At 35.8% G+C, this 27,966-nt stretch overlaps 1 protein-coding gene across 2 annotated transcripts; it reads left to right on the top strand.

Annotated features, from left to right (window-relative positions):
- Positions 1-525: 525 nt before the first annotated feature.
- Positions 526-9,506, top strand: LOC129880617 (protein PAT1 homolog 1-like). Of its 2 annotated transcripts, XM_055954720.1 has the most exons (6): positions 526-885; positions 1,884-2,050; positions 4,279-4,335; positions 4,632-4,707; positions 6,298-8,413; positions 9,173-9,506. In XM_055954720.1, exons 1-5 carry the CDS (start codon positions 825-827, stop codon positions 8,403-8,405), a joined length of 2,469 nt encoding a protein of 822 aa, XP_055810695.1. In that variant the 5' UTR covers positions 526-824; the 3' UTR covers positions 8,406-8,413; positions 9,173-9,506. The 2 variants fall into 2 exon arrangements, with proteins under 2 accessions (XP_055810695.1, XP_055810694.1); XM_055954719.1 differs by having other exon boundaries at positions 6,298-9,473.
- The last annotated feature ends 18,460 nt before the right edge of the window (positions 9,507-27,966 follow it).

Here is a 27,966-nt window from a genome sequence, read left to right on the forward strand (position 1 = left end):
ACTAAATAAAATACTAATAATACACAAAATTAATACATTTTTTTTTTCTAATACACTCTAACAAACGATCGCTGAAATCCATGATATTACGAATGCATGCATGTATTAGCATAATTATAGACACAATTGCCCTCAAAACTTTTTCCATATCTTTTCACCATATTTGTGAAAGATATTTTTGTAAGCAAAGTAATTTCTTTTAGAAATTATTTAATGCATATTATTTTTAATATTCCATACCAAATACTGCATAAAAAATAATTTCATCATAATTAATATAAAAAATACTAATATAAATATTATTAATACACCATATTCAACATTATTCTTATACATCCTATCAAACAACTCCGAATAATAAAGCTTAAAGGCAAAGGTTTGTGTAATTGACCCACCACACTCATCATAAGTCATAACTCTATTATATTGCCAAATTACCATATATTAAATGATTAAAGAAAGCTAAATAATAAAAGAGGAAACTCCCCCCCCCCCCGGCCGCCACCTTTTCAATTTCTGTACTCTCACTTTCAAGAAAATAAAACAAAAACACTAGTACCATTCTATTCCCTTTTCATCCCTATCATCACTACACCAACACAAACACGTAGACTATGTAATACGCTATGTTCCCTTTTCCTTTTCGTCTCTTTCCTTGAAAACCCTAGAAATCTCAGGTTTTTAAGGAAAGGGGGATTTTGATTCGGTGGAATTTTAACCTTTTCTCCTTCTTTGTCGGTGGATTTATGGGATTATAATTGATGGGATTCCGATTTTTCTAAAAAAAAAATTTGGTTGTCAGAAGTGTGACCTTTGTTGCTGTTATGGAGAGATCCAATAGCAGAGATTTCAAAGACTTGACCAGCTCCTCTAGCTCCATCTCAGGTAGCGTAGCTCACTGTTTTTTCTTTTTTGTTCCTTCTTGAATCTTCAGATCGTTTTTTTTTTGGCCTTTTCTGGGGTGAGGTGTGGTAAAATTTGCTCTGATGTGATGCAATTTTTTTTTACCAGTATTGGGATGGAATGGGTCCAAATGAATCATAGTAGGGGAGGATTTATATAGCTGACCTGAACTAGTTTGAGATTGAGATGTAAGGATTTCACTTTCTGTTCTATTTGGGTAAAATTTGCTTTGTCTCGTTGTTTTTCTATATTTATCAGTTATCAGTAATGGGATCAAATGGATGACAGGCATTATGTGGCTGACCCAACTAGTTTAGGATTGAGGTGTAATGATTTGTATGTTCTTTTTTTGGGGCGGTTGGGGATGGTGGTCAGTAATGCAAATGTGCTTTCATTCATTGGAATGAGATATAGGGTATTCATATATTGTTTCCTTAGTAGGTTGGCATGGAGTTGTAGCCAGTGTTGTCAAAGGCGCGCTTAAGCCCTGAAAGCGAGGCTCAAAGCATGCTGAGGGCTTTGCCTCGCTAAATGTGGCTTCAGTGTCGTCATCAAGGTTCTAAGGCACTAAGACGTTCTTTCCCTTGCTAATGAGCCTCTTCCGACTAAACAATTGATATTTCAATTTATTGTAATTTTTTTTTCAGTTTCTATGTCGTATAATTGTCATCCATATTTATAATTATTACTATTTGTATTTTTTTTCCTCTCTTTGTGCCTTTTTTCATTAAAGACACACTTAATTTGCGCTTTGTGCTTACAGCCCCAGCGTACCTTAGAGCTATTTTGCTTTTGATAACACTGGCTGTAGCAGTGCTTGATGTTTCTCTTCTTCAATACTTTACTTTACATTCTAATTTTTATTGATTTTCCTTGTTTTACATGGCGTCATTAGTATGGGAAAAGAAGATCAAGATTTGTATGTTTTAACTGCGTGTGGTATGTGGTAGAGTTGACTGTTTATTTTGGCTTTGATGCAGATGGTGCCTTCTTTGATGCATCACAATATGCATTTTTTGGGCGAGATATAGCAGAGGATGTTGAATTGGGTGGTTTAGAGGACAAACAAGACAATAGTGATCTGGCTGTTGGAGGTGGATTAGGTGACGATGAGATGCAGGAGTATCATTTATTTGAGAAAGACGAGGTACAATCTGCTTTCCCTTCCTTTGGACCTTACATGAAATATTTGCTGCTGAGGCTTGGGATTTCAAACAAGGGTGTAATCAACATGTTCTCCTGTTGCTACTGAAAGTATGACCTGTTTAACCCACAAAATCCATCATATCATCTATGAAATTGGGGGAATCCATCATAACACATGGAGGTTATTTTCATGCTGTAGGCCATGAAATTGGGGAAATTGGTTAAAAGTTATTGTGCATTTGATACATGATTATACAAATTATATCTAGGTTTTGCTAAAGTGTTTTGCTATTTTGGTTCACGTGTTTGTGGTCTGCACTTTCAGTTTCAATCTGGTACCAAATGAGCTAGTGTAGTTGTTTTGGCAACGGAGCCACCAAATAGAAAGGATGTTTTATAATTCTGCTGCACCCTGATCCCTTCTTTTGTTGCTTTTGCATCTTAGTACCCTAAAACGCTCCCCCTATTCTAATCTTAGAAGTTATCTCCCCCCTTACTCTACAATGATGAGCCTGCCCCGTCTCTGCAGCTCACCATAAGTCTAAGTGGCTACTGGGGTTTTGACGATGGTGTTATCCAGGCAATGATCTAATTTTGCAAAGTGTGATCCCTTATTATGAGTAATCTTCAAAATGCTATAGCTGCCACGAGAGTGTAGGGTCTACTCATCAAAAAGATGTGAGGTGTCTTCACTGATTTGTGTCTTCGTTAAGTACCGTGCTCGAATAAAATGTTGAAATTTGTGGAGACTGCTAATCTAGAAGCAAGCCTATAACTGAATAGGAAATTATATTATCCGCCAATCTTATCTTTCATCTGCTTATTGTGGTGGGAATAATCTTTTAAAATACTTTCGCCAAACTTAGGCTGTTTTTCATGCCTCTATTGAGGTAAAGGAAATATGGGCTCAATTAGTGCCAACTGCAGTCATTAAGTGATTTAGAGCTTGTGTGGATTGACTTTTGGCTTATTTTCCAAAAGTCATTAGTTTGGAAATCCTAAATTATGACTTTTAAATGCTTATAAGCACTTTTTCAATTTATCCAAACACTTAAAAGTGTTAAAAAGCACTTAAAATAAGTCAATCCAAACAAGCTCTTACTAGTAATTGCAGCTTAGGCTTGTTGTGGTGGTAGGTATTTGTATTGACCGAGACACTGATTAGCAGCAAGATTTTGAAGAGTGTGATTTATTAGTGATTGAAGCTTAAGGTTGATGTGGCACTAGGTAGTAGCCTAGTATGTACTTGTATCGGTTGAGACATTAATTAGTAGTAGCAAACTTTTGAAGAGTTTTAAGATAAGTGAGGTTTGTGCTTGGTTCTGACAAATTGTAGCAGAAATGTTATAAGGGCGGCAGAAAGAGATGGGTCATTTGGTTTACGTTTAACTAGATACATTGGTTGACTTGATTGTATCATTTCTTTTAGTACAATTTGAATTTGTTGAGCGGAATAGACAAGTTTCTATGAAGTTGGAATTCAACTACACTATTAGGAAATTACCTATTTCAAAAAACAAAGTAAACTATAATCTCAATAAAAGAATTGCCCTTTTATTAATTTCATTTGTTAATTCTGCGAACTTTCTACTGTCAATACTTTCTTTTTCGGAATATCATTGCAGCTTTTTACTTGTGCATTTTTTTTGCAAACATGTTCTTTGCTAGCATGTTCTGAAACACGATTTTTCTAGAGCCGAAGGTCATTGGAAACCACCTCTCTACCTCGCAAAGGTAGGGGTAAGGTCTGCGTACACCCCACCCTCCCAGACTCAACTTGTGGGATTACACTGTGTATGTCGTTGTTTGTTACCTCTGCAAACTGCTCAATTTGCCAGGACTAGAGAATTTGTGAATCTCAGTACCATCAAATAGACCTTAGACGTTGGAAGGAGGATCTTAGAAATATATTTCTCTCTTCTTTGATAAATAGCTTTGGGATTGCTTAGATTAGCTTTGCGCTTTCTCCCCCCACCCCCTCCCCCCTCTCTCTTCTAAAATATGTGCCCCACTTTCTGTTACTCTGAATTAATGGTTTGTCAGTGCTGGTAACCTTTAAAGTTAGTTACATTTCTTCTATGAGTGATCTCCTAGCATCTTTTTTATGACTTGTGTTGTGAACTTTTCCTTGATGTTGTAAGTATGCTATAATTGCTGGTTACCTCGATAAGTTGCAGGCTTTGGCAATTTTTCCTTTTTAGTGCCTCTAATTCAGTGCTTTATTTCCAGGGATCCGTTGTGGGCTCTTTATCAGACATAGATGATCTAGCAACGACATTTTCAAAGGTCAGCTGATGTGACACCTTTTAAGTGGCAATATTGATTTGATTATCTGATGTTGCGAGCCGTTTGGCTTAGACTTATTTTACTTTTTCTAGTCGTGTGCCTTCCCAGTAGCGTGAGTCCTTTTCTTTTTCCAGTCTCTTTCCGTGAGACACAGTATGTCTTGAACTTATTTTGTACAATTGTAGTGTAAAAACATCTAAAGCACTAAACTGTGCTTGACTTTTTACATCCTCCACAGAGCAGTGAATATCTACTTGTACTGGATCAATCTGAATACTTTCTTTCCTTTTCTCCAGTTGAACAGAAATGTCACCGGACCAAGGCATCCTGGTGTTATTGGTGACCGTGGATCAGGCTCTTTTTCAAGGGAAAGTAAGTGCACATATTGATTCATCTTTAGTCCTTCCGTGATGTTTGTATCTGAATATTTGATAAACCTCCTGGATAGTTCCTGTATTGTCTAAAATATATCTTTACTTGTTAACTTGCATGAGGTTACTTTAAGATCGAAGTGATGCCCTTCATCGTTCTATCTGCCCATTCACATTTGTGCCACTCGTCCCAGATTTGTGAATATATGTTATATCGTATGTTGGCACCTCAAAACTCAGTTGTGGCAATAGTCCTAGATTTTTTGAGCTTTCAGATATCATATAAAGGAACTTGATTTCAGACCTTGGTAGGAACAAGTTGTAGTCTTGTAGATAATCAATAAAAGTCTGTTTCATCTTCGTGCTTGATTATTAAGGTCAGCAATAGTTCTCCCTTTTGGAGACTGAATATCTATATGTGCATGGTAGTAGATGTCTTGCTCGGTTTTGCCCATGTTTTTTTTTTGGTTTCTGAAAATCAGCAATCCTTTATCGTTGATATTACCATTAGAAATGATTTGACCCCGTGGTAGAAATACTGCAATATAACTTCACCGTTTCTGGATGATTGATTTATGAGGGAAATCTATCCCGGCACGTGGCCTTGGACTGCTAGAGTAGGGATATTGAGAAACTTCCTGAAATGATCTATTATCTTCATTTATATGTATATTCCCTAGTAGTGTCATTATAAGCTTTGAAGAAACCCCCACACCTCCAAAAAAATTAAAAGAAAATTAACCACCCAAAACAAAGAGAAATAAAACAAAAAAAGTGGTTTTCTTAGATGGTGACATGTAGAGTATTAAGTACATAGGTTTTAGCCATATCTGTTTTGTTGTTTGTTGAAATGAGATCAACTTATCAAAGTTTAAATCTTCACAGCCCCTTATTTTTTCCCTGTTGTAATGCTTTTGTTTTTAGCTTATGTTTTCCTTTCTGCGTCTCCTTCCACTTGTTAGATCTGCCCCTACATTGGTTTGACGAGCATGTTTTCTTGTGGCACACTTTTCAACCCCTGTTCCATCTCGTGCCTCCTTTTAGGCACACAGAGTTTGTTGATTATTTACTTATGTGATATTCTGTATGACTGTATCTATGAGGTGAACAAATTCTGCTGTTTGACTTGCATTCTGTCTATAAAATATGCCATCTGGATTGCCAGCCAGTTCTCAATCTTAAGTTGCAGTTTTATTACTATATTACACAAGATGTGTTTTTAGCGATGTCTATAGGGAAACAGACATGTTCATATCCCAAAAAGGTCTATGTTACATGGCTTATTAGTTTTAAGAGAGTAGAAGGCTAATGTTTAATTTTCATGGGAGTCCTCTAAATTATTTCAAATTTGACAAACTTGAATTTGAGTTTCTTTTATGTTTAGTATTATATGTTGGATGCTTTCATTCTCCCTCCGTTCCATTTCACATGACATTTCTTCTTTTTGGCTAGTACTGAAAAGATTAACATGTTTCTGTATTTGAAATTCTTTGATCTTAACATTTTCATTTTTCTATTAATGACATGCTCTAATGAGAATGAAATGAAATGTTGAGAATAACAAATACTAATGTGTACTTGGTATGTGCAGGTTCATCTGCAGCTGAATGGGCGAAAGAAGCAGACTTTCATGATTGGTTTGACCAGCATTTATCTGACACTGAATGTTACCAGGAAAGCAAAAAATGGTCTTCACAGCCACATATCTCTGCTGTGCATCTTGCAGAGTCAAAACCATTGTATAGAACATCCTCATACCCTGAGCAACCCCCACAACCCCAACAACTTCAGCACTACTCAAGTGAACCCATTTTACTACCGAAGTCATCTTATACTTCTTTTCCTCCTCCGGGTGGTAGATCTCAACCCTCACCACATAGCCTTTCGCTACAAAACATGTCATCTCTTTCTGCTGGACCTCAGTCTCCCTATTCTTCTGTGAATCTCTCTTCTTTGTCGAACTCTAATATGCATTTGACAGGCTTGGCTCACGGGCTCCACTATGGTAGTGGAAACATCCCACAATTGAACCCTTCTGGTCTTTCTCTTAATCCTAGGTTGCAAAACCAGTGGACCAGCCATGCGGGACTCATCCATGGGGACCATTCTGGTCTCTTAGATAGCGTCTTGCAGCATCAATTTCCTCATCAAAACAGCTTACTATCTCCCCAGTTACTGTCCTCACAGCAGCTGCAACAGCAGAGACTTCATCTTTCAGTTCAGCCTTCTTTAGCTCATTTTTCTGCACTAAGATCCCAATTGTATAATTCCTTCCCTTCACCATCTCATCTAGGTAAGTATGGATTGGCAGATTTCAGAGATTCACGATCTAAGCCATCACACAAGGTTAGACAAAATGTGCGCTTTTCTAAACAAGGCTCTGATGCTGCTAGCTCCAAAAGTGAAAGTAATGTGCCACAGTTCCGATCTAAGTATATGACTGGTGATGAAATAGAGAGCATCCTGAAAATGCAGCATTCTGCAGCACATGGCAATGATCCATATGTAGACGACTACTATCACCAGGCCCGCCTTGCAAAGAAAGCAGCCGAGTCGAGGTCAAAACATCGTTTCTGTCCAAATAAGGAACAGTCTTCTCGGTCGCGTAATAGTGCAGAATCACAGCCTCATCTTCACGTTGATGCTCAGGGGCGGGTGTCATTTTCTTCCATCCGCAGGCCTCGTCCACTTCTTGAAGTTGATCCACCAGGCTTTGTTTGCATTGACGGCAGTGCTGACCAGAAGATATCTGAGAGACCCTTGGAACAGGAGCCAATGCTTGCAGCTAGAATTACAATAGAAGATGGTTTCTATCTTCTCACTGAGGTAGATGACATTGACAGGCTCCTTCAGTTTAGTCAGCCCCAAGATGGTGGTGCTCAGCTCAGGCGGAAGCGACAGATCCTGCTGGAAGGCATGGCTGCCTCACTTCAACTAGTTGACCCGCTTGGTAAAAGTGGAAGCTCTGTTGGGCTTACGCCTAAAGATGACATTGTATTTCTATGGTTGGTGTCTCTTCCCAAGGGCCGAAAGCTCATCTCAAGGTATCTTCAGCTTCTTCTACCTGGCGGAGAGCTTGTCAGAATAGTTTGTATGGCAATTTTCCGCCATTTGAGGTTTTTATTTGGCGGTCATCCACCTGATGTAGGAGCAGCTGAGACCATCACTGATCTTGCAAAAGTAGTCTCTAAATGTGTCACTGGCATGGACCTCAATTCACTCAGTGCTTGTCTTGCTGCTGTTGTGTGTTCCTCAGAACAACCACCTCTTCGTCCTCTCGGAAGCCCTGCTGGAGATGGTGCCTCTATTATTCTAAAATCTGTTCTTGAAAGGGCCACTCATCTATTAACTGATTCTCAGGCTGCTAACAGCTTCAGCATGCCTAATCCTGCCCTTTGGCAGGCATCTTTTGATGCCTTTTTTGGTTTACTTACAAAGTATTGTCTGAGTAAGTATGACAGTATCATGCAATCGATACTAGCACAATCTCAACCAGATGCTGAAATGATTGGTTCAGAAGCTGCAAGAGCTGTAAGCAGAGAAATGCCTGTTGAACTTTTACGTGCTAGTCTTCCACATACAAATGACCACCAAAGGAAGCTGTTGTTGAATTTTGCTCAGCGGTCCATGCCGGTTACTGGATTCAATCCTCATGGTGGAAGCAGTGGACATATAAATCCCGAATCTGTTAGCTGTTAGCTGAGATGGTAAGATTTCATAATAGCAAGTGCAGTTGTACATCCGTAGTTCTCAAGGTTACTTTCTGGCTTGTCTTTGCCAGAACATGTTGTTCTGCTTCAGCATCAGTCCAAGAGAATATAGAAGGCTGGAAGCAAGGGTATGCATATATGTTAGGCGTCGTTTTAAGGCCTAAAGTTCCTCTTCCTCCTAATCCAACTCTTTCCTTCCGATTTCTCCCACCATCTTCTTTCCCTGTTTCTTCTCTTTTTCTCTCTTTTTTCTTTTGCTTCATTGAAGGGAAATATGGGTTTCTTTATCCTTTGCCTTCTTTGTGATGGTAGTCTTCTTACATAACTGTGTATTATGTCTGAAAGAAATGGGGTTATTGGTCACTCTACTAAGGTTTTTCATTCAAAGAGCTTTATTTTTTATGCTCTTTCTGTAAACTCGGATAAAAGCTGGAAGGATAGAATGTACAGGTGATTTGTGGAGTTTGACAACTCTTGATGCACTTGGCCCTCTCCCTCTCTGCATTCAGGAAGAGGGTAAAAAGGATTCTTGACCCTGAAGTAATCTTGCAGGCTCGGAGGAAAAGAGGGTTCAGCTCTGCAGTTTCAGTAGGAGACATTTGCTAGACTTGAAAACTTTCTAAGTGAAAACTGTAATAACTAGATGTTCTTGTGCATTAACAATTACTTTTTTTTACATTTCCCTGAAATTATTCACAAAGTTATTTTGGAACTTGCCTTTAGACCCCTTTATGGCTTGATTGTTTCCCGTGCCAGGGATGTGAAGTTTGGTGCAACTACACCTATCTCTTCTTCCCTGTCAAGGGCAGGCTGTTGCTCATTGTGCGTGTCAAGCTTCACATGTCTGGTTTAAGTAGCTGATTGCCCGGGCAATACCTAGTTATAAGTAAGTTTGCGGGAGAGCTCCATGTTTCTTCTTTTTCCTTTTATAATGGTAGTATCTATGCCAGTTTGGGGTCAGTTTGACTACTCACATCATATCATATGTACTGATAACTTTGTCCTCCAAGGCTCATGTAGAAACAAGAAGTAACTTACCGTTTTTTTTTTCTGTCTTCGTTGGGATTTAATGTCGCTTCATGTTTTCTCTTATGCATGCGTTAATTTGTTTCTATTTAGACAAACATCATGTGGTATACTTCCCGTTGTGAGTGCAAAGGAAAACATTGTTCTTCAGCTGAAAATTGAATTTGCTCATAATGTGGGATGACCTGTTATCATTTTCCTTGTTAATATACACTATACTAAATCAACAGGTCTTTAAATGTTGCTAAGATTTGCTTCTTTCAATTAGATTACTTCTACAGATGGTAGTCGACGTGGTCCAGTATTTTCAGGTTTTAGGTACTTCCCCAACATTAGGGTGATTTTAATGGTATGATTTCTAATATTTGTAACGCTTATATTGGAACATGTTTCTCGGTAGTGGTACATTGCTTCAAAAACAATAATTTGTTAGAAATGATACAAATTAATTAATCAATGTTATAAATATACCGTATTATAGATGTCCATTACACTTTTTTTTTTGGATAAATATGAAAATAAATAGATAAGTTGTAAGTAGTTCAAGCAGAGCCTCTATTTCACAACACAACTTCAAATCTTGATGTTCTAAAATAATTTTTTCACGTCAAATTTAATTTCGGGAGTTCTACGCATCTGAATTCACTTTCTTAAGGATCTATATACTACTTAGTACTTAATGTCTTAGTTTCTAGCTCAAAAAATCAAATTCAGAAATCAGCCTCAATACGTTATTGGATTGCCCTAGATATGACCTGACTCAAATACTGTACAAGCCTAGTCTAGTTTCTAGCTCAAAAAATCAAATTTAGAAATCAACCTCAATACGTTATTGGATTGCCCTAGACATGACCTGACTCAAATACTGTACAAGCCTAGTCTAGTTTCAAAATTTCTAGGTTACTACTCAAAAATATTCTGTCCCAAATTTCTTTTCCATTGGCTTAAGCATAATGACAAGAATGGATCATTACAATAAAAGTTTTGACTTCACTTTCCTACTGTTTTTTTGGTCTTAGTAAATATTTGTGCTATTTCAATTCAATTTGTTGAATACCAAAAAATTGAAAAATTTGAATTGACTATTGAAGTTATGGTTGAAAAAGTTTTAAAAAATATTTTTTTCTATTCCTCAAATTTATTTAACTGCTATTATATTTAACCCTGAATATAAATTATGAGGTGCACAAACACTTATTGATACAATTTATCAAATTTTAAAATTTTTACTAGAAGAAGTTCGTACGGTAGAACATTGTAAGTCTAGCATAAAAGTGCAACCCAAATTATTGTGTAAAAAAATATAGATCCATGAAAAATGATGAAGTACATGCTCTTCAAAGTTGTAAGGCTAACAATGATTGTTTTGATAATTATATGAGAGGTTTTTTTGGTCTTGATTCTTCTAATCGTGATGATTTTGAAGAATATCTTAATTAGGGATTGAAATCGATTACAAACAAGGAAGAAAACTAACAACTTTTAAATTGGTGGAGAAGATTCGTGATGTTCTAGCTATTCAAGCTTCATCAGTTTCTTGGGAGGATGCTTTTAGCACGATAAAATTTCAAATCGGAGACCACATATATTTATTGGAAAAGACAGCTTGGAGATATCAGTTTTATTTGGAGATTGGATCAATGCCGAGAGAAAGAAATTATAGATTGCCAAAATTAACTTTCCAACAAGAAGCTGAATTAGATTCAATAACTCTCATATATAAAACTAAGCCCGCCGCTTATTTTGGCGAATTTTTGCGCCAAATATATATATATATATATATATATATATATATATATATATATATATATATATATATAAGTAATACTTAATTATTTTATAATATTTAGGATGCCATCCGTTGCTTTAAAATTAAAATATTTATTTATATATTAATTATTAACGACATCGTTCGTCATTTATATTTAGATTTAATTTATTATTATTATTTTTTGGCGTTGGTTTGTCCGTCGCTATTGGTCAAAATAATTGGTCAACCAATTTAAATTAGCGACGGATAGCTTCGCATTGTCCGTCGCTTTTTTGGTCAAAATTGCGGTCAAACATTTTAAAAAAAGTGACGGACTTAGCGACGCAGTCCATCGCTTTTCTTAAAATATGTGGGAGACCATATCAAGTTTTTTTATTTTCACCCTCTCTCTAACTCTCTCTTCTCTCTACAAAACCACCGACCCCGTCGTCGTCCCTTGTCCCCCGCCATCCCCCGAACTCGTCGCCTCCACCGCCGGCGCCCTCCGACAGTGCCCCGCCGCCGTCCAGTGAAAGGTTGAAGATTGTTTATTCCTATTTAAGCGGTTAGGGTTTAAAGTTTATAAAAAAATTCATTTTTTTAATTTGTGATTTGTTAGTTAATTAATCAGTTTATTCCATTTAGTTTGTTGTAGTTTATTTGTATATTGGATTGTAAAATTTGTGAATGTAGTTCTAGTTTGGATTTTAGGGCTTAAGTTAGATTTGGAGTTTTTGAATGAGATTGTAAATTGGATAGTAATTTGTGATTTGTTAGTTAGTTAATTAGTTTATTCCATTTAGTTTGTTGTAGTTTTTTTTGTATATTGGATTGTAACTTAGGAAGTTTTGAAGTTTGAAATTTAGAAAAAAATATTGGAACTTAGATGCTTGAATTTTAGGACTTTAGAACTTATAATTAGAATAACTTAGATACTTGAATTTACAACTTGAATTTCGAACTTGAACTTAGAACTTTGAGCTTGAATTTTTGTTAACTTTAGAAATCTTGTTGAATTGTAGTCCTTTTGAACTAATTAAGCTAATTAGAGTGATATTTAAAGTCATGAAGTTGAACTTTTAGGATTTTCGAAGTTAAATTTAGATTTTTTTAGGTTTGTATAAATTTTGAACTCTTTAGACTTTAGAACTAATTAGAATAACTTAAATACTTGATATAGGAAGTTTTGAAGTTTGAAACTTAGAAAATATTGAAACTTAGATAGTTAAATTATAGAACTTTAGAACTTATAATTAGAATAACTTAGATACTAATTTTGAACTTTAGGTTTGTATAAATTTTGAACTCTTTAGACCTTAGACTAATTAGAATAACTTAGACACTTGAATATAGGAAGTTTTGAAGTTTGAAACTTAGAAAAATATTGGAACTTAGATACTTGAATTTTAGGACTTAAAACTTATAATTATAATAACTTAGATACTTGAATTTAGAACTTGAACTTAGAACTTTGAACTTGAATTTTTGTTAACTTTAGAAATCTTGTTGAATTGGAGTCCTTTTGAAGTAATTAAGCTAATTAGAGTTAGATATTCAAAGTCATGAAAATGAACTTTAGGACTTTTGAAGTTAAACTTAGAAATTTTTTAGGTTTGTACTTATAAATTTTGAACTCTTTTGACTTTAGAACTAATTTGAATAATTTAGATACTTGAATTTAGAATTTCAATTTGAATGTCATGATCTTAGAACTTAGAAGAATTCAACTTGAATTTTAGGATTTTTGAAGTTGTTGAACTTAGCCTTAAGAACTAATTAATTATAACTTTATGTTGTCATGATCTTGAATTTTAGATACTTGAATATTTAGATTTTAGAACTTTAATTTGTATATACTTGAAACTTGAAATTTTGTACTTGAACTTAATTAGTACTTGTAATTACAATTCAATTATTACTTAATTATAACTTGAATTAATTAGAGCTTGAACTTAATTATTACTTGAATTAATTATAACTTGAATTAATTATAACTTGAACTTAGATTGTGAACTTCACTATAACTTGAATTAATTAGAACTTGAACTTAATTATTATTTAAATTAATTAATTATAACTTGAACTTAATTATTACTTGAATTAATTATAACTTGAACTTAATCATAACTTGAATTAATTAGAACTTGAACTTAGATTGTGAACTTAATTATAACTAGAATTAATTAGAATTTGAACTTAATTATAACTAGAATTAATTAGAATTTGAACTTAATTATTATTTGAATTAATTAGAACTTGAGTTAATGACACTTCGATGAATTATAGTCTTTATGAACTAATTAAGCTTGAATATATATAGTTTTATATATGGATCATCATTTGTGGATGTATAACATGCATTATGAAGTTGGTGGTTGTTTGAAATCTGAATTTATTAATGGTGTAAGAAGTTTTATTGATGATGCAATGACACTTGATATTTTAAAGAAAAATAGATTGGTTAGGTGTCCTTGTCGTGAATGTAGGTGCTTGAAATTTTTAAAGCCAAATATAGTTATAGTTCATTATATGGTAATGAATTTAAGCCTAGATATTTTATATGGGTTGATCATGGAGAAGTAGATGGATTGAATAATATATTTTATAATTTGTTGTCCGTGGATGAATATAATATGGTTGCACCACATGGTCACATTAGGATTGAACATGATAGGGTTCTACATGATAGAGTTCAACATGATACATTTCATGAAATGGTCAATGATGCTTTCGAGGTTCAAGGTGAGATGGAACCCGAACAATATTTTGATGAAGCTCCTAATAAAGAAGCAAGATGCTTCTATCAACAATTAGAAGAGGCTAGTCGTCCACTATGTGAAGAGAGTCCGCATTCTACTTTGTTAGTTGCAGTTAAGTTAATAAATATTAAATCAAATTGGAGTGTTCCTCATGCGGCTATGGATTCAATGGTTGATATTTTGGGAGAACTAATTAATCTAGAGTTTAACATACCTAAGAACTTTTATCAGGCAAAGAGATTGGTTTTCAAGTTACGATTGTCGTATGATAGAATTCATTATTATATTAATGGCTGTATGCTGTTCTACAAGACTGATAGTGAATTAGAAAATTGTAAGTTTTTGGACATGCTTGTTATAAGAGGACTCCTGCTGGAAAGATGGTCCTAATTAAGGTGATGCATTATTTACCTCTTATTCATAGATAAAAGAGGTTGTATGCATTAATGAGGTCTGCCCCACATATGAGATGTCATAGTGAATATAGAAGGCCGCCGGGTGTCTTGTCTTATCCATCTGATGGAGAAGCATGGAAGCATTTTGACAACATGTATCCTGATTTTGCTAGTGAACCAAGAAATGTAAGATTGGGGTTGTGTGCAAATGACTTCAAACCATTCTCTAATGCTACCTCACCTTATTCTTGCTGTCCTGTATTTCTTACTCCGTACAATCTTCCTCCTGAAATGTGCATGATAAGTCCGTACATCTTTCTAAGCTATGCTATTCTGGGTCCTCTTAATCCTAAAAGTTTGATTTATGTTTATCTACAACCATTGATAGATGAGCTAAAATAATTGTGGTTTGAAGGTGTAGTGACTTATGATATATCAACTAAGTAGAATTTTGTTATGTGTGCTTTAATGTGGACTATTAATGATTTTTTTGCATACGGGATGCTGTCTGGTTGGATGACATCTAGAAAGCTTGTTTGTCTACATTGCATGAAAAATAGTATGACATTTACTTTAAAGCATGGCAGAAAAAATACATGGTTTGATTTTCATCGTCAGTTCTTGCCAATGGATCATGAGTTTACAAAGATGAAAAATGCATTCAGGATAAATAAGATTGAAAATGATCCCCCACCTCCATTGCTCACAAAGCATCAAATTTGAGAGAGAGTTTTTCAATTGCCTAAAGTTACAAAAGCTTTACCTTCTAGGCTTTCCAGATATGGTGTTGAATATAATTGGACCAAACAGAGCATATTTTGGGAGTTGCCGTATTAGAAAGACAATCTCTTACGATATAATCTTGATGTGATGCACATTGAAAAAAATATTTTGACAATTTGTTTAACACAGTGATGGATGTTAAGGGCAAAACAAAAGACAATGCAAAATCTATAATGGACACAAATGAATCTTGTGTGAGAAAGGAGTTATAGCTGCAAGAATTACAAAATGCCCAAAGCTAGTTTTTCATTCACATTGAATGAGAAACATAAAATTTGTGAGTGGATTAAAAATTTAAGGATGCCGGAGGGCTTTGCTTCGAATTTAGGAAATTTGATAGATATGAAAAGTCATAATTGTCACGTATTCATGAAAAATTTAATTTCCATCACTTTTAGCCATCTATTTGAAAGGATATAGAAATCAATCACAGAGGTCAGTCTTTTCTTTAAAGATTTTATTCAGGAAAGTTGTTGCATAGTAGTGTAGATAGAATGGAGGAAAATATTCCTATTATTACTACTAAGTTGACGAATATCTTTCCATGGGGTTTCTTTGATGTGATGGAGCATCTTCCAATTCACCTTGTACAAGAGGCCCGCCTCGGAGGTCCAGTTCAAACAAGATGGATGTATCCATTTGAGAGGTAATGTTATTTTTTATATTCATTAAGTTTTTTTTCTTATATATTCTATAATTAGTAGCTAACTATAGCAATTATATACATACAGAAAAATTGGCAGTTGCAAATAAATAATTAAGCAAAGAAAAAGGATCGAAGGATCAGTTGTTCAAAGTCATATTGCGAGAGAAACTGGTGATTTTTAATCGTATTACTTTGGGAATGAAGTGCCATGTAGGATAAATAATCCCAATCACAATGATGAAGGTGATACTGATTTTTTATTTCTCCTACTATCAATTTTTAATCAAAATGATCGGGGATCTAAAAAGTGTGGAAAGCAGGCTTCACTAGTATGGAAATGCTAACACATATTTTGCTTAATTGTCCAGAGATTCAACCATATCTCGAGTAAGTGATAAATTATGTTATCAAATTACATACTAATAAGTGTTTATTAATTAACAAAAAATCTGAATGTACAACTGCCAGTTTGTTCGTAAACACAAGAGGTAATGAAACCATATATACAAGGTTTTTCACATGGCTAAAAGAATATGTAAGTGTGCAAGCTTGCATTGAATCAATAAGAATAATATTGTATTCAATTTTTACTAAATTGTATTATTTTGAATAATAATATGCAGGTTTACAATGAATATTCAAATGTCGAACATTTTCAATTAGTTAGAGAAATTGCACTTGGACCAGAATCTCAAATTCAAACAATGAATAAGTATTATTTGAATGGTTTTAATCAAACTGAAGGAGTTTCTAGGTTTACGAAAACTAATAATAACGGTGTCTATATACAAGGTGATGCTGATGGTACTGGCTAAACTATTGAATATTTTGGTGTTATTCGTGAGATTATTGAAGTAAGGTATTCAAGCATGCCAAAAAAAGATTGTATTATTTCGATGTAAGTGGTTTGACTCATCACATAGAGGCACAAGGATGGAACAACAACATAATATAATTGAAGTTAAGTACACTAGACAATACAGAAGTTATGATCCTTTTATCATTGCACAAAATGCAAATCAAATCTATTATGCTCCATATCTGTTGCGTAGAGACAAGGTTGATTGGTGGATTGTAATAAATTAAAGACAAAGCCTGTGGGAAGAATTGAAATTTAAAATGTGTTAGATGTGGCGTACCAAAATGATGTCGCACTTGTTCAACAACAAGTTGATGTTGAATTGAAAACCACACTAGAACATCCTCAACATATATTAGAAGAAGTTTCTGATGATTAGATAATGACTAATGTTGAGGAAGAAATAAATGAGGATGAAGAATGCGATGAATCATTCGAGGAGAAAGAATGGGACGATGAAAATAAAATAATTAAGGAGGGAGAATGGGAGAATATTGATGAAAATGAAACAAGCGAGGAGAAAGAGTGGTAAAATGATAGCTTATATCTCATGTGTAAGTTAATTTATTTTGCTAATACTAATTTTATTTAATCATTTTTATATATTATAATATAATTTGCATATAGATGTCTGGTGATAGATCTTGGGCTAATCTTGGGATGACCCAGCCTATTTCGAGTAGGAAAAAGAAGTTTAGGAGGCCTATATAGGCTGAGGATATACCATGTTTTGTTTAGGAGGCCTATATCTGTGCTGAAGCATATAGAGAAGCGTAGCACAGATATACACATATTGCTGTTTCATTTGGGACAAAAAATCCCTTAGATTATCACCCTCATTATCGGAGACCACCTGGTGCTTCTTTTTCATCATAGTCCTTGCCTCCACGTCACTAAATCATCCTACCTACGGAAGCTTATTGTTGACTACAATTGTTATCGGCCAATAAAATATCCTCTGCGATGCCATCTCTATCTCCATATCTCTCAAATATGTCATATCCTCATCTATCTGCCATGTGACTTAGAGACTCGAGTACTGAGTCAGATGTTATGGCTGGTAATCCTCCATTGACTCAAAATTGTGTGCCTCATGGTGTATCACATTCACCTCCACCTCCTCCGGTTACTACACCCGATGAGCTGCTTGAGCTAGCACCTGGGCAGAAGGACAGGCTCGGGAGAGTCATGATTGAGCCTGATGGATCATCATTTTTAATTTTATTTATTTCTTCACTGTTAATTTATAATGCATGAACTTACATGTTTGTCTTACAGGTGGAATCCTTCTACACAAGCTGCTAGGGCTCTACAGAAGAGTGTTTAGAGGCTCTATACAGATGCCCTATCACTCTTGCCACGTGATTCTAAATAATATACGACAAGCCATGTTTAATAAATTTAAGGTATATATATGTTTGCTTATACATGTTTTAGTTAATTAGCTTATCTATTTTTTAGTATACTTTATTAATTATCTAATCCTACTTCTTTTGTTTTTCAAACTTCATGTACTTGGCAACCAAAGTACAATATAATCATTGCGACCAGATTTGAGAGGAAAACGAGCGCTAAACTGTCTAGCTAGCTTAAGTAGGTTCGAGATTCCATGACACCTCCTAGTTAGATGTTACCACATGTTTTGAGGAGTTGTGTCGTTATTAGGAGACTGATGAATTTAAGGCTATGTCCGATCAAGACTGATGAATTTAAGGCTATGTCCGAACACAACATGTTACATCACCTTATTTGCCATTTGTTACCCATGATTCATTATTAAGTTCAATTGAATATAACATAATCCCATAAACAACTTCCCATTACTCCCCAACACATAAGACAGGAATACATGATCCTACAAGTTTAAGCAAAGGTTTAGAAATTCACTTGCCTCAATTTCAACCTCAAATTACTTTAAAATCTGAGCTTTACCCTTACGCCAATGTTCTAAATTAAGATAATCTACTCAAATAAGTAATAAAAATAAGAACACGAGTCTAACGATACCTAATTCGATATTTTAAAATCCAAGCCAAAACTGACCTAAAATACTCGAAAGACTCGATTTCAAAAATGAATAGAAAATCTGGAATTTTTTCACATGTAAATGATCCTTGAAGTATTTGGAATTTAATGTTGAAAACAGAATTGAATTTGGATTTAAACTCAACTTAGAATCATTATAACATTAAAGTTTCAGTTTCTTGAAAACCCCCAAGATTTGAGTTTAAAATTCATGGTTTAAAGACTAAAAACAAGATTAAATTAATGGGTAATAACGAAATTCAATAGAAATTACATACCCAATCGATTTGCCTCAAACCCCCCTAAGGAATCGCCTCCACTAAGCTTCTAGGGTTTAAAAATGGTGGAAATGTGATGAAATCCTAACTTTTGGGAAACATCCAGGTCTGCCAGGGCTTGCCCTTCGTGATCACAACACCCCTCCTAGCGATCACGAAGAAGGAATTCCAATCAACTCCTTAATTGACCATCGCGATTGAGGAGAAGGCCTCGTGATCACGATGAATAATCAAGCTAACACTTCAAAATCGTGAAAAACAACATTACAGGCACCAGATATTAGCAGAACACAACAAAATCACTAAGTTTCAAGCCCCTGAATAGACCCCTGGGATTCGTTCGGAATTCAGAGCACACAAACTTGACGTTCTAGAACCATCAGAATTTGAATTTGAATTTGATGTCTTCTTGACCCTAAACTTTAAAAGTTGCAACTAAACTAAATAAGGCTTCCAAAACACCAAAACTACCTGGGGTCTTTCAAAAATTCCACCAAAGACGCTCCTAGACCTAAAACTATCCCCCAAATCTAACGGAGTCATCAGAATTCCATTTCAAGCATCGAAACTGTGATAGTTGACCAAAGGAAAACCTTAGCCTAAAATTCATCAAATATCCAACTCAATACCTCAAATATTCGTTACAACTCCAATTCTGGTTCCTTGAACTCTCCTAGACCAATTTTCATATTTTGGAGCTATTGGAATCTATGAAATTCTATTTCAGACTCATAGCTATGATTACTCCTAAATACCACTTTTGAACACTTAAAGCTTATAAAAACTCAAAATTTCTAAAAACCCAACTTTTTCATGGAATTTCTCAAAACTAACACTCGATACTAATCTGAAAACCACTTGGAGAAACTATAGAAAAGGGTAACATGACCATTTCATAAAAATTCCAAAAATAACCTTTAGGGTCATTACATCATCCACCACTAAAAATGATGTTCATCCATGAACATAAAGTAAAATGACGTACCGTAAGTCTCAAAGAGCTATTGATATCGAACACACATGTCAGACTCTACCTCCCTTGTAGCCTCTCCTACCGTACGGTGCTTCCACTTGACCTTCATTGAAGCTATCTCCTTAGTCCTAAGCTTACAGACATGTTTGAAAAAAATGGTTATGGGCTCCTCCTTAAACCTCAAATCTGGACCCAACTCTACCGAATCAAAAGAGATCACATGAGACTCGTCTGGAACATACTTTTGGAGCATGGAAACATGAAATACTAGATGCACAGATGAAAATCTAGGTGGCAAGGACAATATGTAATCCACCTCTCCTACTCGCTCCAAAATCTCAAATAGGCCAATGAACCAAGAGATAAGCTTGCCCTTCTTCCCAAACTACATCACACCCTTCATGGGTGACACTCGGAGCTAAACATGGTCACCCTCCATAAAATCCAAAGGTCGAACCCTCTAATCTATGTAGCGCTTCTGCCTACTTTGGGCTGTCAAGATTCTACCGTGAATCATACGAACCTGCTCCATAACATCTCTAAGCAAATCTGTGTCTAAAGAGTCTATCTTAGCTGAATCAACACTGCCTATGATACAGCACTTCAAATGGGGATCTGAATAATAGAGTGGTAACTATTGTGGTAGGTGAACTCCGCTAAGGGAAAATGTTGATCCCATCTACCACCAAAGTCAATAACACAGGTACGAGTCCTCCAATACTTGAATTATTTGCTCGGACTGTCCATCAGTCTATAGGTGAAAAGATGTACTCATATCAAGCTTAATACCCAATCCATGTTGTAATTCCTACCAAAAGTATAAAGTAAACAATGAATCCCGATTTGAAACAATGGATACCGGGATACCATAAAGATAAACTATCTGACTGATATACAACTGGGCTAGCTTATCCGCTGTGTACTTTACCCAAATTAAAATGAAATGAGATGACTTGTTTAGTCTGTCAACAACCATCCATATAAAATCATAACCAACCACGGTGGGAGGTAATCCCATAACAAAGTCCATGGTGATCCTCTCCACTTCTAAGTGGGAATGAGCATCTTCTAACTTATACCTCGAGGCCTCTGGTGCTCATACTTGAACTATTGTCAAGTTAAACACTTGTACATGAACTCTGCAATGTCCTTCTTTATCCTCCACCACCTATAGTGCTGGCTAAGATCATAATACATCTTCGCTGCACTCGGGTGAATAGAATATCTAGAATAATGAGCCTCTGCTAGAATCAATTTGATCAAATCACCCACTTTGGGCACATAAATTCTACCTTCAATTCTCAAAACACCATCTGAATTGAGTTTGTCCTCCTTGGCCTCATTCCTCATCACCTTGTCTCAAATTAGACAAAACTTCTCATCATCCCACTATCACTCCTGAATTTGCTCAACTAGTGAAGAGCGAGCCTCAATGAAAGCATTAAAGCTCAACTCTCCTTAGATACCCATAATTAGTTGAAGCTATTATCTAATCTCTGAACATCTCTAGCCAATGGACTCTAATCAATACTAATCACCGTAATACTCCCAATATTAGGATCTATCCTACTCAAAGCATCTACCACCATATTGGCCTTCCCCAGATGGTATAAAATAGTCATGTCATAGTCATTCAGTAACTCAGGCCATCTGTGCTGTATCAAGTTTAGATCACTCTGACTGAAGATGTACTAAAGACTCTGGTGATCTGTGAACACCTTAGAATGGACCCCATATAAGTAATGACACCATAGCTTCAACAAAAATACCATAGCCGCTAACTCCAAGTCATGAGCAGGGTAGTTCCTCTCATGAGACTTCAACTGTCTAGAGGCATAGGTGACCACCTTCCCTTTTTGTATCAATACCCCACCCAAGCAAACTCTAAAAGAATCACAGTATATAGTAAAGTCCATAACCGCCTTGAGTAGGGTCAAAATAGGAGGTGTAGTCAACAAAGTATTGAGCTTTTGACAACTTTCCTTACAATCAACAGACCAATAAAAATCCATGGCTTCTGAGTCATTCTAGTCAAATGAGCCGTTATGGTAGAGAAACCCTGCATAAAACGTCGATGATAACCAGCCAATCCCATAAAACTTTGGATCTCTGTAGGAGAGGTAGGTCTAGTCTAGCCTATAATCGCCTCAATATTGATCGGATCTACCCTAATACTCTTCTAGGAAACCACGTGTTTGAGAAATGCCATAAAATCAAGCCAAAACTCATATTTAGAGAACTATGCATATAACTTCTGCTCTCTCAACTTCTGAAGCACCGACCTCAAATGACTAGCATGATCCTCCTATATTTTGGAATGTACCAAGATACCATTAATGAAAACAATCACAAAAAAGTCTAGATAGGTCGAAACACTCTATTCATCAACTCTATGAACGCCGTCGGGGAATTAGTTAGCACAAAAAGATATAACTAAAAACTCATAATGTCCATAACGAGTCCAGATAGCCGTCTTAGGAATCCATATCTCAAGTCAATCTTAGAGAACAAGGACACTCCCTGAAACAAGTCAAACAAGTTATCTATGCGAGGAAGAGGATTCTTGTTCTTAATAGTCACTTTGTTCAACTGCCTGTAATAGATTCACATCCTCATAGTCCTATCCTTTTTCTTCACAAACAGAACTAGTGCACCTCAAGGTGACATACTAGGGCGAATAAAACTCTTACTCAATAAGTCTTACAACTAGTCCTTCAATTCCTTCAACTCTACCAGAGCCATGCGATAAGGTGCAATAGAAATGGGCTTAATACCCGGCTCCAAGTCAATGGAAAAGTCAATATCCCTATACAGAGGACTCTCAGAAACTGTAAGGAAAACATCAGTTGTAAGACCCCATAAGATGAAAAGTCAAACGAAAGGAAGATTTACCCTTACGACTCATAGAGATACCTATGACTTATAAGAATGACTCATAAAGTGGGTCATTGAACTTGTTCAGGACTATCTTAAAAAGAAGTCCTTACGACTCATCAAGACAAATCATCTTTTTGATGACGAGTTGTAACTTTGTCTCATAACTAAAGTTCAGAGGCTCAGTAATGGTAGGTTTTCAAAACCTACAGGATGAGTGGATATTAAGAGTCATAGACTCAGAAATGATTCATAGGCACAACTCATACAAAAACTTCAGAGGCTCAAATTTTAAGGTCTTCTCAGACCTACATGATGAGTCCAAACAATGACTCATAGGCACGAAGATAAGTCATAGAAATGAATCATAAACTTTACTTCAGAGACCTGACTTTTAGGGTTTTTTCCAATGCCTGCAGGATGAGTCAACTTGACAACTCATCATAAATCCTATGACTCATATGATTCAATTAGTAGGGTCAAAATCTGAATTTAATAAAGGGTAACTATGTCATTTTCCAAGTTTAATTCAATGAACCTAGACACTTTTATGGCCAAGTTAAAATCTATATATACCTAATTCTTTAAATTCCCCTCCTATTCAATTCACTCTTCAAATTTCCCTAAGGCAAGAATAAGAGATCCTCTCAAAGCATCTTCTTCAAACTTCAAGCTACAGTTTCAACTTCATCAAGGCTCATCTTCAATTCTAGGTCAATCTTATCAAGGTATGTAGGGATTGATCCATGGATCCCTTTCACCCATGGAGTCCCAAGGTTTTTACTCAAAATCTCATGAATTTTACTTGGATTATAACCCTAATTTATTGAATTGCACTGGGCTGTTTTAATTATGTTTTTAATTATTATAAATGACCATTATAAATATGTATTTTAATAAATTGCATAATTTAAAAGTTGAATTATGGATGCCCATGCATAAAACTATTTTCAATGATGATATTATGAAGTATAATTATATATTCAATGATTTCAAGGTATTATCGTGGTTTTCAGTCAAATTGACTATGCATATGAGTTTTATTCTAAATTCAAGTATGAATAGTGATGATCAATTACTAGTATGTTCAATTTATGAGTTTCATGCAAGTATTAATATAGGTGACTTAGGTCCCTATGAACCTCATGATATGAATTATGCACGTATGATTTGTAATGATGAAAGGCCAATAATCACATTGCAGTTATGTTATAAAATGAGCTACTCTATGATTTTTAAACTACGATCATGTCTATGATATATGTTCATTATGATTTCTATACTATGTATGTATTTCTTGGGATTTGACTTAGCACCTAGCAGATTTAAGATGGGGGCCCTGCCAAAAGCCTTAGTAGCAGCCTCAAATTCCTTAAACTAAGTGCCACTGTAGGCTTTCCTTCATGACTTAGCTAGTGGATCCACATATAGCGTATATACATGACCCGCCTAGTGAGGTAGAGTATACCTTGGCAAGTAGATTCCCCTTTCTTTGGTTGTATAGGGAGACATTGCAAGACCCTCGTAAGATGAAAGGTCAAACAAAAGGAAAATTTTAGAAAATGTGGACTTACATCTCGTAGAGCTACCTACGACTCATAAGAACAGACTGTAAATTAGCTCTTTAAACTTGTTCCGGACTATCCTAAAAAGAAGTCCTAATGAGCTATCTTTACGATGAAGAGTCATAACTCTGACTAGTAACTTAAGTTTAGAGGCTCAGTAATTTTGTAGGTTTTCAAAACCTACAAAATGAGTGGACATTATGTGTCGTAGACTCGAGAACAAGTCGTAGACATTACTCGTACAAAAACTTCAGAGGCTCAAATTTAGGGTCTTTTCAGACCTGTAGAACGAGTCCAAACGATGACCCATAGACATGAAGATGAGTCATAGAAATGACTAGTAAACTCGACTTAAGAGACTTGACTTTTAGGTGTTTTTCCAACGCTTGCAGGATGAGTCATCTTGACGAATCATCACAAATCCTACGACTCGTAGGATTCAATTAGTAGGGTCAAAATCTGGATTTAATGAGGGTTAATTATGTCTTTTACCAAGTTTGGTTTATGAAAATAGACACTTTTATGGCCAAGTTTAAAGTCTATATATACCTAATTCTTCAAATTCCCCTCCTATTCAATTCACTTTTCAAATTTTCCCTAAGGCAAGAATAAGAGATCCTTTCAAAGCTTCTTATCCAAACTTCAAGCTAGGGTTTCAACTTTATCATGGCTTCTCTTCAATTCTAGGTGAATCTTATCAAGGTATGTAGGGATTGATCCATCGATCCCTTTCACCCATGGACACAAGGTTTTCATTCAAAATCTCATGAATTTTACTTAGGTTGTAACCCTAATTTGATGAATTGCATTGGGTTGTTTCAATTATGTTTTTAATCATTATAAGTATGTTTCTACATAAATTTCATGATTTTAAAGTTGAATTATAATTCCAAGGCATAAATTTATTTTTAATGATGATATTATGAAGTATAATTATGGATTCAATGATTTCAAGCTATCATTGTGGTTTTCATTCAAATTGACTACGTATATGAGCTTTAGTCTAAACTCAAGTATGAATTGTGATCATGAATACAAGTATGTTCAAGTTATGATTTTCATGCAAGTATGAAGATAGGTGACTTAGGGCCCTATGTGGTGAACTAGGAACCTTATGATATGAATTATGCAAATATGATTTGTAATGTTGAAAGGATAATACTCACATTAAAATTATATTATGAAATGAGCTGATCTATGATTTTAAACCTATGATCATGTCTATGATATATGTTCATTCTGATTTCTATTCTATGTATGTATTTTGGGGAATTTGACTTAGCACCGAGCGAACTTGATGTGGGGGCTCTACCAAAAGCCTTAGTAGAAACCTCAAGTTCCTTAAACTGTGTGCCACCATAGTTTTGACTTCATGGCTTAGCTAGTGGATTCACATATAGCGTATGTACATGACCCGCTTAGTGGGGTAGATTCTATCTTGGCAAGTAGATTCCCCTTTCTTTCGTTATATGGGGAGACATAAGGATTCCATATTATTTCTCGCATGGTCTTATTTTCGGTTATGTTTCTATCCCACATACGTATGTTCTCTTATGATCTTTCATGGTTTCAACATGCTTTTAAAATGCTTTGATCACTATGGTTTTCTCATGGCTTTACTTAACTCTTTTATCATGTACGCTATTTAATAATTGTATCCTATGGTTTACATTGCATGTCATGCCCTCATACATAGTACATTCAAATGTACTAATGCTTATTTGTTGCTTACATTATCTCATAATGTAGGGGTTGAGGTTGAGCATCATATCTATACACGTGGCTAGTTGATCTTTCTTATCGATGGAGTTGTAGTGAGTCCTCATCTATCGAGGACTGGTTATGAGTTATTGTTTCTTACTTCAAAAGACTTTGTTATTTTTGTATTATAGAGGGTGAGCTAGGGACGTGTCTTAGCACCCTCTTTTCTTCATTAGTAGAGGCACTAGTTAGAAAATATGCTATAGAGTCTATGTTGTCAAGTTACTTTCATCTTTTATGATTCATGATTAGACTTTTCTACGATGTTTCTGCATTTATTTTACCTTATGTATGATTTATGACATGTCAAGAGGCTTGATTGGAGACCTTCAGCATTTCGATCACCATTTTATGACTAGGCCCTAGGTCGGGTCGTGACATTGTCAAACTCCTTAACAACGAGAATGGAATCAATGGGAGGTGAATCAACCCTAATATCTCGAATGAATGCCATATAAGACATACATCCCCGATCAATCAACCTCTGAGCATGAATATAGGAGATAACCTTACTAGGATAAGATTTGCTAGTACCCTTCCACTCAACTCTCAGGACACGAGCAATTGCTAAGGTCATAGTCTTAGTATAGAAATCTAAAATAGTACGATAATGTGAAAGACAATCCATGCCCAATATCACATAAAAGTCTACCATCTCTAAAATGATCATATCTACCTAAGTATCATACATGGCTAACGAAACAAGATAGGATCAATATACTCGATCCACTACTAAGGGCTCACCAATGGGTGTAGAAACATAAATATGTACAAGCATACAATCAAAAGTCAAATCAAAACCAGATACAAAATAGGCAGACACATAGGAGAATGTATATCTGAGATCAAATAACACAGATGCAAGTAGATGGCAAACTGGGACAATGCCTGTAATAATTGCATCAGAAGCCTCAGCCACGGGTCTCCCTAGAAAAGAATAGCACTGAGCGCCCTACCACTTCTATCCCACACGGTACCTATACTACCTCCTAGTATGAGTATCGCACTACTAGCACCCCTACCAAGAGTGCGACCACCCCTACTACTCTGAGCTCTATCTCGACCTTTGATCAGCGGTAGTGGTCCTCTGATTGGGGCTAAAAAATTGGACTGGGTTCCCCCTCGATCCTGAGATGTACACTACAATGAAAGATGATCTGGATCTCCACTAGTATAACAGGCTCTCCCATGCAAAAATTGATGTGATGAACCTGAAGAACATTAAAACCACCCGGCTCACCGGTCTTTGCTGCGACCCTTGATAACTCTATCTCGAGCTCTAGGACCTATGAGGTATCTGACCACCCTTGAAAGCTATCATAGATGCATGAACTAGTCCTCTACACTGGAAAGTGCCACCTCCTCTGTAAGGACCTCCACCTCCAAATGAGGTACTCAAAAATTGGCTAGAAGCACGATACCTCTTAGGGTTCCTGAACACCTCTCTCTCTATTAACTCTGTCTCTTTGGTGTTGCCCATGATGGACTAGAAGGAAGCCCCCTCTCGGGCAACCCGAAACACTGCAGTATGGATAGAATAAGCTAGTCCTCGTACAAATCTACAAACCCGCTCTGTTTCATTAGGAAGGATGTCCATAGAATATCTCGACAATCGATAGAAATGGGTCTTATACACAACAACTATGAGGCTACCCTATCTCAAATTCTCAAACCGTAATCAGGTCTCCTCCCTCACACTCCAAGGGACAAAATGGTCATAAAAGGCAGTACCAAACTCATCCCAAGTAACCTGATGTTACCCACTAGCCTGACACTCAAATACACCATTCACCACTCTCAAGATGACCCACGTAGCTGAAGTGTACCATAGCAAACCCTATGTGTATCAGCTAACC

This window comes from Solanum dulcamara, chromosome 2 (assembly GCF_947179165.1).
Source record: "Solanum dulcamara chromosome 2, daSolDulc1.2, whole genome shotgun sequence".
Lineage (NCBI taxonomy): Eukaryota > Viridiplantae > Streptophyta > Magnoliopsida > Solanales > Solanaceae > Solanum > Solanum dulcamara.

Coding starts and splice junctions, on each gene's coding strand:
- LOC129880617 (XM_055954720.1), top strand. CDS start 825: ATGGAGAGATCCAATAGCAGAGATTTCAAAGACTTGACCAGCTCCTCT. Junction 2,051..4,278: donor ATTTATTTGAGAAAGACGAG/GTACAATCTGCT, acceptor CTTTATTTCCAG/GGATCCGTTGTGGGCTCTTT. Junction 4,336..4,631: donor TAGCAACGACATTTTCAAAG/GTCAGCTGATGT, acceptor CCTTTTCTCCAG/TTGAACAGAAATGTCACCGG.